Source organism: Alligator sinensis, unplaced genomic scaffold, assembly GCF_000455745.1.
Source record: "Alligator sinensis unplaced genomic scaffold, ASM45574v1 scaffold721_1, whole genome shotgun sequence".
Taxonomy (NCBI): Eukaryota; Metazoa; Chordata; order Crocodylia; family Alligatoridae; genus Alligator; species Alligator sinensis.
This window is the reverse complement of record NW_005841857.1, coordinates 1,590,167-1,600,715: the sequence shown is the minus strand read 5'-3', so window position 1 is coordinate 1,600,715 and position 10,549 is coordinate 1,590,167. Positions and strand designations below refer to the sequence as shown.

At 43.2% G+C, this 10,549-nt stretch overlaps 1 protein-coding gene across 14 annotated transcripts in view; it reads right to left on the bottom strand.

Annotated features, from left to right (window-relative positions):
• The window catches only part of PTK2 (protein tyrosine kinase 2), a 312,007-nt gene that overhangs the window by 88,230 nt on the left and 213,228 nt on the right, over positions 1-10,549 (bottom strand). For all 14 annotated transcript variants that reach the window (XM_025214534.1, XM_025214537.1, XM_025214598.1 and 11 more), the window contains one exon: positions 6,102-6,132. In XM_025214534.1, coding sequence (XP_025070319.1) covers positions 6,102-6,132 — 31 coding nt within the window. The remainder of the gene's footprint in view (positions 1-6,101; positions 6,133-10,549) is intronic.

The following is a 10,549-nucleotide window of genomic DNA, read 5'->3' as shown; positions in this document are numbered from 1 at the left end:
ATTCCTGCCCCTCTTTGTCATCTTGTTGCTTTCTTGTAATTGGGGGCAATCTTTTGGACAGGCATGCTGCAAATTAGCCCTGCACCCCACCCAAGTGCCACTCCAATCCCTGTCTGATCTACTCTTCCTGCCTTACCTGATGCTCTGGTTTCTGCTCCCTGCCCTTCCTACTACTATGCTGTCTGTCCTCTACGTGTAATGTGCCACACTCAGAGGCTGCCTTTGCCACTTATGGCATTTGTGCTGTAGGTTGGCCACCCCTGCTTTTCTGCACCAGAAGGAAACTACCTAGCTAGAGAAGGACCGCAGCAACACCTCGGAAGAAATAAGTATCAGTTGCCCTGAAGAGAGGAAACTGGCTGCTTGACACCTGGGCTAGCCAACGGTGTTCCATCTCCCACCCAAGCCCCCTTTATTCGCCAATGTCAAGAGTCATTATGTTGACTTGAAACCAAGAGAGACGGGAGAACTGTAAGAAATGCTGTTTACTGGGTCCATCTAGCCCATTATCTTGCCCAGAGTGTGGATGCTGAGGGGGGAAGGTGAAGAGAGCATGTCCACTTCTACCCCCCTACTCCTCTCCCACCGCAACTTCCACCCTTCCAAGATTTAGGAACTTCTGATTCAGAGGCCACAACCCAATCTACCATGTTCCTTGCCTACTAACGGACCTTTCTTTCACCCCAATGCTGTGGAATAGAAGTCATGTCCCAAGGACTGGGAGGCTCATGGCCCAAGACACAGAGATGTAGCATAGTTGTTGCTGAAGATTTATTTTTGAGGGAATAGGACAGCAACTGAATGCCTCCAATCTGGCATATCTTGAGAGAGATGCTGCAAGCCTGGAACCCAGATCTATATTACGGATGGGCCACTGAGGCTCATCTAGCCTTCTGACCACTATTCTGTATTGCTAATGATATTAACTCTCAGCAGATCAGAAGCGACAACAAGGGTCTGGAAAGGTGAAAGAGTCAGAGGCCTAGGATCATGCCTTGGCTGATCCTTCAAATTAAGGGTGAAGGGTCATGATGGGACAGCCTCCTCCTGGTAATGAGTGCATAGCAATATAGGGGGTGGTTTGGCTTCCTTGACCATGGTATTACGTGAAGGAGACTTGTAGGCAGAGATGAAGTTCATTGATGAAAAATTGGGAAGAGCCCCCTTTATCCTAGGACATAAATTTATCCAGCAAGTAAGGAGGGGTTTTAAATTAGAGAGGGAGAATATGGGAAATTGCAAGAGGGTTATAAGAGAGAAAGAAGGAAAACAGAGGGACAACTTATCAAATACCTTAAATGTCTAGACGTTAATGCTAAGGAGTATTGGGGGAATGAACAAGAAGAATTGGAAATCTTAGCACACAAAAGAAACTATGACTTAATTGGCATCAAGGAGACTTGATGATATAAACTGTAGGACTGGCATATCAGTATTGAAGAATGCAGCTTGTTCAGAAAGGATAGCGAAGGAGAAAAAAAAGAAAGGATGTGTTGCACTACATAGCAAGAATGTGTGATGTGTTGTTCCAAAACTGATATGGAGGTGAGAGACAGACAAATTAAAATCTGTTTGGAGATAAATGGGAAAAGAACAGTGCTAAAGGTCCTTGTAGAGGCCTATATTATAGACCAGCTAATCAAGAGGACCTGACGGAGCTGGCCATTTCAGAAGAGTGAAACAAAAGAATCCAAAGGTCAGGAACTAGTTAGTGGTCACAGGTGACAGCTGGGGAGACCTCCCCCCCCCCCTAACAGTAGGACACAAGGAGACAAGTTGTTCAAATGTGCTAGGGACAACTTTGTTAACTCTGTTAAAATGAAAAATCTGTGTTTTTCTCAGGTAAAAGGGAAAATCTGCATTTTTTTCCATTTTTACGTGGGAAACGGAAAACCCGGATCCCTGGTTGTCACTCACTTCAGGCTCTTTTTCATTCTGATTTTGTCTCTGTGATGCATTCTGGTTTCTGTTTCTTATAAGATTCCTATTGATTTTCAGTTCACTAAAAGCAAAACAAAGGCAAAATCCCTGAAGAAAAAGTTAATAGATTCATAGATTGTAGAGTTGTAAGGGACCACAAAGGATCATCGTTTCCGACCCCTGCCCCAAGCAGGAAAGAGGACCGAGGTCAGGCTGGGGTCATTTGACCTTGGTCCTCTTTCCTGCCTGGGGTGGGGGCTCTTGATTTTTGTGATTTTTCAACAGAGAAAACCAGTATCTCTGGTTACAACTATCAAGGGGCACAAAAAGGCAAGACATGTACATAAATATATTAGAAATGAGACAAATGCAGGAATACATAAATCTATTACATTAATGGAAAAGTGGGCACCTTTTTCATTATGTAATGAATTTTAGCCATCACATAGGCTAAAATTTCAAATGTCTTTTTTGCCTCAAAATTATGACCAGATCCTTAAACTAATTAATAATAAGCAGAAAGGGCTAGAAGCAGAGGCCAGAATAGGTGAGAATACATGTTAAACAATATTTAGTTAGGAGAGCTTGATGAAATTTATTCTAGTCAATTTAAAGACCTAGCTGAAACAATCTTTGAACCATTAGCAATTATCTTCTAGAACTCAGATGGGGAAAACTCAAAGAAAGAGAAGGGAGTAACTATCTTTATAAAAAGTAAAGTAAAAAGGAAGACCCAGACACTACAAACCAGTTAACCTAATTTCAAAAGCTTGATAATGGAATTAATTATTAAACAACCAATTTGTAAGCACCTACACTATAATGTGGTAATTTAAAAAAGCAAAACAAAAAAACCCAGCCAACATGGATTTGTCAAAAACAGATCATATCAAACAAAACAGATCTTTTCATCTTTTAACTGCTCTACTGGATGGGAAGAAACAGTGGAAGTGACGTGTGATGACTTCAGTAGAGATTTTGAAAAAGTGCAGTGCGACATCCTCACAAGCAAACTCAGGAAATATAATTGACACGAAATAACTATTAAATGGACGAAGAAATGGAAAAAAACCCCGTACTTAAAGAGTACTATATTTACCCAACTCCAAGAGGGCTTTGATGCTATATGTAGAAAATTATTGGATGGTTGTCTGACTTTCATCCCTCTCCCTCCCCTGCTGCCCCCACTATGGTGGGGAAAGGCAGTGAGGCAAGGAGCAAGGAGCCAAACCCCTGTACCTTGCCTCCCATGCCTGTGCCTGCCACCTTGCTGGCTGTCCTTCTCAGGTGTCCTCCCCTACCCCACTGCTTACGTTCTGTGGTAGGTCTGGTTCCAGCTCCAGGGCAGTCGGTGGTGGCAGCCCTGGCTCTTGCTAAGCCAAGGCAGGCAGAAGAAGTCTGTACTGCTCATCCATGTAGACACTAATGATACCAACAGAGGGGAGGGGGCAAGCAACAAGGGGTGCTGTCTTCCCCACACGCCCCCTGAGCCACACACTGAGGGTCTGCCCCACATGCTCCCCTTACTGCAAGGTCTCTTCTGTGCACCCCCCACCTGCACCGCATGATCTCCCCTGCACTCTCCTGATGTGTGAGCTCCCTCCCCTCCCCCCAACCGCACAAGCCACCCCAGTCCAAGGCAGGCAATAGCTCAGCTCTGGCTTTGGCCCTGGGGCCAGAGCTGATGCCAGAGCTGAATCACTGCCTGCCCTTGGCCCATTCTCAAATCAAAGACAAGGCTCCCCCCACCCCCACTATGGGGGAAAGAACCCATCTTGGGTTCATGTAAATACAGCAGTTATCAATAGTTGACTGTCAAACGGTGAGGATATATCGTGTGGGATTCTGTAGGAATCTATTCTGAGTCCAGTTCTATTAATTTGTATTAACAACTCAGATGATGGAATAAACAGTTCACTTATAAAGCTGACATATGACACAAAGCTAGGAGTGTCTGCAAGCACTTTGGAGGACAGGATCAGAATTTCAAATAATTTTAGTTGAAAAAATGGTCAAATAAAATGAAATTCAATAATGACAAGAAGCCATATTTAGGCAGGGAAAATCAGATGCATAAATAAAAAAAACCTGATGCTGGTGCTAAAAAGACAAGAACCGTTCTGGAATGTATTGGCAGTACTGTCATTGTTAATGCAGAGAAGGGACTTCTTCCACTCGGAGTACCTCAGAGATAGCACTGTGCCCCATTTTTGGCATCTCACTTAGGAAGTCCACAGAAGAGCAGCCAGAATAGGTTTAGAATATGACCTATGAGGATAGGTTTAAAGATGATTATTTTTGTTTTCAGAGAGGAAAAAATACTGTATGGGAAAGAGGATAACAGTCTCCCACATTTATAAAAGTTATCATAAAGGGGCAGTGAACCACTGTCATAGTAGGGCAGGAAATAATTCATTTAAGTTGCAGAAACAGAGATTTAGGTCAGGCTTCAGGAAAAAGAAAAAAACGAGCTTTCCAGTATAAGGTAAGTTAAGCAGTAGAACAGGTCACCTAGGGACATTACGCAATTCCCATCTGGAGTTGATAAGAGCAAGTTAGACCAATGTGTCAGGGATGGTACTGATATACTCGACTCTGCCTGAGGCCCTCTGTTTTCATGATTCTGGAGTTTTGTTAGGTGCTGATCCTGCAGGATGCTTCTTAGGGTAGGCCCCTTGCTCCCATGTAGAGGTCCAGTAAAACCACCAAGTTTTTACTGCAAATTGATGCTAAAGATCAACTTCCATGTTTAATGGCCACATCAGAAAGTACCTTTCTCTCTTGGAAAAAAACCAGTGCTTTCGTTCATTATTATGCTCTCATCCTGACATATTACAGAAAACAACAAGCTGTAGGGGGCTTTTTTGCAAGTATTTCTTCAAAGATACCTTTGAGCAAGAAAGCAACTGAAACATACTTGCATGCTCTTATGAACAGGAACAACTGCCTGAATTGGTGCTAACACAGTAAATAAGAGAACTCCTAAAATATAGCCTGTCTTGTAAATTGTTGAGCTTGCTTTTTTAGTTTTGTCCTAGCACCAAGGACCAGCTACACAAGCGTAAACTTTAGGTCTTTGGACAGGTCTACTATGTAGAACCCAATTTTATTTTCAGTCCTGTTATTAAAAAGTTTATGAAATCCAATATGAACAGAGGTGTTTTCCTCATTAAAAAAGAAACCCTATGGGAATAATACTTGGGGGAAGAGAAGCAATTTAAAGTCCTGCCTTGCAGTACTTGAATCCAAATGTTTCAATATTGTGCTAATTCAGGAAAGATGCAGAGAGGGGCAGACAACTTCAGGATAAGAGCACAGACAGGTTTTGGTGTGCTGCTTTCACACTTATTTTGGCACATTGCTAGTGAAACAACATAGATATTACTTATTGTGCGCCCTGAATGTGGTTCTCCGCACTACTGTTGGCGTGTTATGCATTTTTTTCCTGCATTTCACAGATGTGGAATAGAGGTACAGACAGACGTACACACAATTACTACGGGGTAATTGACCTCTGATCTTACTCCGTAATAAAGAACGGTCACACGACCAGCTCTCCCACGCTGGCTTTCCTCTGCAGGCACTACTACAGTGGTTGGCAGCTAGGTGGTGGGAGAGCCAGTCTGCACCCAGCAAAAGACTACTATGAGATGAAAATGACTAGGGGAGTGGAAACGCACCTTCCCTGTAGCATCTTTACTACCTGGGAAAGCTACTTCAAATTTTTCAAGCATAATTTTATTCTGAATTAGACAGAAGTCCTATGAAATAAAAGTGTTGTCCACACTTAGACCACAAATCAGCATGATGCTGAAATGCTTGACTTCAACAGGGCTACAAAGACATACAAAGCCATGCCTGTACTTGTAATACCTGATTTTGTAAGTCACAACCCAGTGCATTACACAAAGAATTCTCCTTTCTCTCTGATCAAATCCTACCCATGACATATAGCTTCTCAGAACTTACCTTGAATATCACTTGTATATTTAACAGCACTTTTCATTTAGATTGCATGGGCTCACTGGACTATACATCACTGCTGTATTTCTTAAAACAACAATAAAAATGCAGCCATGCTATGAAAAAAACTAAAGTGTCATTCAAATAAATCTTTAAAAAGTTAGAGAATTTAGGAGTTACTAACCTTTCATAAAACAATGTACAGAGGCAAAACTTACTTTGGTATTGATGGTAAAGCTCTTTCACCTTCTGCATAAAGAGAAAAAGAAAGTTAGCATTTTATTTACATGATATTAATGAAACCCTTGACATACAACATACATAGGCTCAAATTACTGCTTCATCATATCACATACTGAATCAAAAATTCATAGTATATTCTTATCCCATTAGCATATCATACATCATCATCATTCCTGTGATCTTGCTAATATGCCGTGTACAACTTCTGGTCAAATCTCATCCATTTGGTAGACTGTTTTTCCTCAAGACTGTAAGCTTCTTTTTCATTATTTATAACAAAATGTAATGCTCACAAATCATGGCAAAGAAGGACAGTGATATATAATTAATTACTATTAATACCATCAATGAACACTTTTGTAGAGACACTAAATAAACGTATGCAAGTAAAGATATTATAACAAATCTGGACCATCCGAATCAGTAGACAAAACAGACTACATTAAGTGTAACTGTAAACTAACATGATATTCTGTACTGATTTCATATCTGAATTGTTCAATAAAATGACAGCACCTACTTGGTAGCTAAACTTGAAGCTAGTTTCCCACTGTAAGCTCGATGTCCAACTACAACCCCATTTGCACCCCTACCACCTTCTTTCCCCACACTGATCATCCTGCAAAGAATGCTAACTTTTCTGGCTATTACCATCAGCAAAACATTGGTCCTAGAATCTCCACACTTGTTCTGTTGGACTTAAGAAAAATTACACTACGGGTCTTCACAAGAGATCAGGAGGGAAACTATAGGATACATTAACAACACGCCAAAACACCCCCTGGTACTCCATATTAAAGTAGATAACGAAGGAAATAACTAAGACACCACTGAAATAGGGCTACAAGAAGAAGTTAGCAGCACACCAAGTAAAGGACCCCATGGGGAAATGGAAACATTCTAGACTGGAAGCGAGGAGGAAATGGAAAAATCCATGGCTACATATCGTTAACAAAATATTTGGTGAGCTCAGGACTGTTTTTCCTAGGCTGAAGCAAGCTTAAGCTATCCGTTCCTTGACTGACTTCTTGAATTTCCTTCAGGAAAGCAGATGAATGACCTGTACACAGGTCGCCTTCTAAAACGGCAGGATGCAACATTCGCCTCCCATTCCTGCACAGACATGTTTGTCTCATGTTTGGCTTTGGGCACATCAGCAGGGAGGGCTGTTCTGATGAATCCAGCAGACTTTTAAATTGCAGATGGAGCTGACAGCACCTATTTGTAAGGCTGTGAAACATTTCCAGCCTTAAAAGCCTATTTTCATTTCACCTTGTAACTTTGCCAGAGGTTAATGGCGTGAATGGGAATTTCCCATGATGGGTCTCGTCTTATCTTGAACTCTTTTTTTGGGAAAACTGTAGCCAAAACAATTCAGACATTTGTTAGAGTAAGACCTAGGAAAAATGTTGCCTTTCAGTGTTCAGAAACTCTTCTGGTGATGTTTTCTTTGGAAAGCTCAGGTTCCCCAATCTTTGGAGCAGGCACTTGAAATTTGGCTGCCACTGGCCTTTGCGGGCAGGATGTGCCTTTTGCTGTCTCCATGAAAATCTCCCCAGGTTACAGACCTCTGACAAATCATAGTTTGCACATGCACGGTAGAAGATGCTGGAATTTAGCAGCTAAATCCTCTGAAGAGTGCATGCTCAAGCCTCTAGAAGCTTTCAGCACTAGCCAAATTATGCTTGCACCATCCTCAGAGCCAGTAAACATGCTTTGTCCCTTCTCAGCCCTTTTGTGCAACAGGCTGCACATGCTGCATCCCAAGAGAGCACCAGGCATGTGCCATCCCTTTACAGCTGCTGTGTGATGCACCACGCATGCACCATTCCCACAGAACAACTGAGCATGCTCCGCTCTCTTGTAGCTTTTACATGCGACTGACCATGCATGCACCCTCCCCAGAGCGCGGCTGAGCATGTTCCACCCAGGCCGGGCGCACAGCAGCAAAGCCCAACTTTCCCTGTAATAGCTGGTCCCAGTAGCTCTGGGTTAGGGTGTGCTGGGCACTGGAACCGAGAAAAAAGTACACAGGGAAAAAAATATTCCCATTGGCATCTTTAGTAGCAAAACTAAGAGGTAGGGAGGACAATCAGGCCCCTGTGGAGAGGTGCAAAAAAAGTTGCAACCACTGTGACAGCTTACTGACACACTGTAATTTGCACTGATGCAGCTGGTGCTGCCCCTGGCATCACACGATTAGTACCCAAGATGTGGATCTGCCAGGCTACACCTCTGGGTACCTTGGCAGTAAAGGAGAAAGGAGTTTAATGCAGATGCAGGCAGGACAGGAGCCAGAGCCCATGGAGCTGTAACAAAAGCTCTAGGAGCTGGGGGGGTTGAGTATGTGTGGGGGTGGGGAAGAAAAAAAGAGACAGGGACTGGCAACCACTTGAAACTGAAGAAGTGCAGAGAAGAGTGAAAAACGGGTATGAATAGGAGTCTAGGAACAGCTGGGAAAAAGACTGGCACAAGAAGCTGGATGAAGGAGATCACATGGGATGGATGGGAGGTGGGACTGGGAGATGGATGAGAGAGAAGGACTGAACTGGATGGGCAAGAAAATTTGGAAAGGATCTAGAGAGGTTAAGCAGAAGGACTGGTAATAAATAATTGGGCAAACAGATGGGGAGCAAGAGAGGGGAAGGACCAGGGTGGAGATTCTGGAGAGTCGACATGCAGACTCGCTGGCAAGATGACTTGGGAACGGGGTCAGAAGCTGCAGAATGGAGTCTGGGATAAGGGACCAGCGGGGGGTCTTGAGACGACAAACAAAATTGGGTTTTAGGGGAATCAGGCAAAAGGGGAATGTGTAGGACTGTGCCTACTACAGCACAGTCCCATCCAGAATAAGACCCCGCATCCCCAAGCCTCAGCAACTCTCGACTGCAGCACATACATGTGAAAACCCCTGGCAATATATCCCACTCCCTCTAACACTAGCCCTCAAAGTATAAAGCTCTACTATACTTACTGCTATCAGTTACTGCTGTGGTTGATCTGGCACTAGATGCTGGTAAGCCATATGGGGGGAAGGGAGGAGCAATATGATGCCATGGAGAAATTGGTTTTTCATTTTGCTTTTTTTTTTTTTTTTTTTTAATGAAATCACAGATAGAATTGGTATTAAAGGAAAACTATTCAGATTGAAAAGTCACAGGGAAGTTAGAAACTGATAGAATTAGCTTCCTGGGCTCAATGCATGAGCATCCCTTCAGGATTTTGTCTCTTTGTTCAATGAGTGTCTCATGCCCTTTTCACTGTGCACTTCTCAAACTTGACTCTGGAGACAAAATTATTAAGTTTCCTTCTGGCATTTTTAATGGTGTATGCCACCAGAGCATCTCTGTGCTTCACAGACATGAATGGATTGATTTTTACCATGTCTCCATGATGTAACACTTCAGAAGTTCAAACCACAGCTTCCCTTGGCTTTGGCTGCAGCTGTAAGTACTCAGCAGTTCAGCAAATGCAACTCAGAATTTCAATCTGGGCACACACCAAAGGAGGACATCAGCAGAAAAGAGCCCAGTTTCAGCCTTTGCTTAGCATCATGCAGAAACTTTTATAATAAAAGAGAGACAGGGCTAATAGGAAATGAATGGACTGAGGCAAAAGGGCTGGAAGCAGCCCTGCCTGGTTTTGGAATGAGGGTGTTGGGGTCTGCAAGAGAAGGCAGGGTGTAAGGGAGGGAAAGGAGATTGGCAGGACATGAAGGAACTGATTTCATCTTGTAGAAGGATGCAAGGAACTGCTGGTGAGGGACAGGGAAAGACAAAAGACTCTTGGCCATATTTAACATTTTTTAGACACCTGAAACTTAGTATTTAAAGTTTTCAGTGCAGATAAAAACCCATCTCTCCCCATGTTTTTCCCTCTACTGCCCTCTCTCCCCGAAAAAAAAAAACACTCCCAGGCATAATTCTCACCCCACTCAAAGTCTGGAGGATGGGAGCTTTGCTTTGATTAAAATCTGTCAGAGATGGGCCCCCTCTCCCAACCTTTTTTTTAGAACAATGCTCCCATTTGTGAACTGTAAAGAACGATGGCAATAAAACAAACCCTCATCTGTCGTTAGTAGCAGAGCAATGCACTACATGCATTGAACAGAACTTGTTCCCTTACCCTCTGTGTTGGCAGGGCTGGGAGAGCAGTGGAGAATGCATGCTCAGCCCTGGGGAAAAGGAAGGAGCACACAGTACCACTCTTAAGCAACTCTCTGACTTATGCATGAATTAGCCCTGACTGGCTGTGCAAACACTGCCCACCCCTTCACTGCTGGAGAATCGCCACAAAGAGGGGATGTTGAGAGTTGAAAGTAAAGAGGAAAAGGAGAAATGTGAATGTATACGCTCCCAAACTTGCACATTCTGCAGTATCATTAATAACGCCTCTCCTTTTACCTCTCCAGCACAGCACTGCA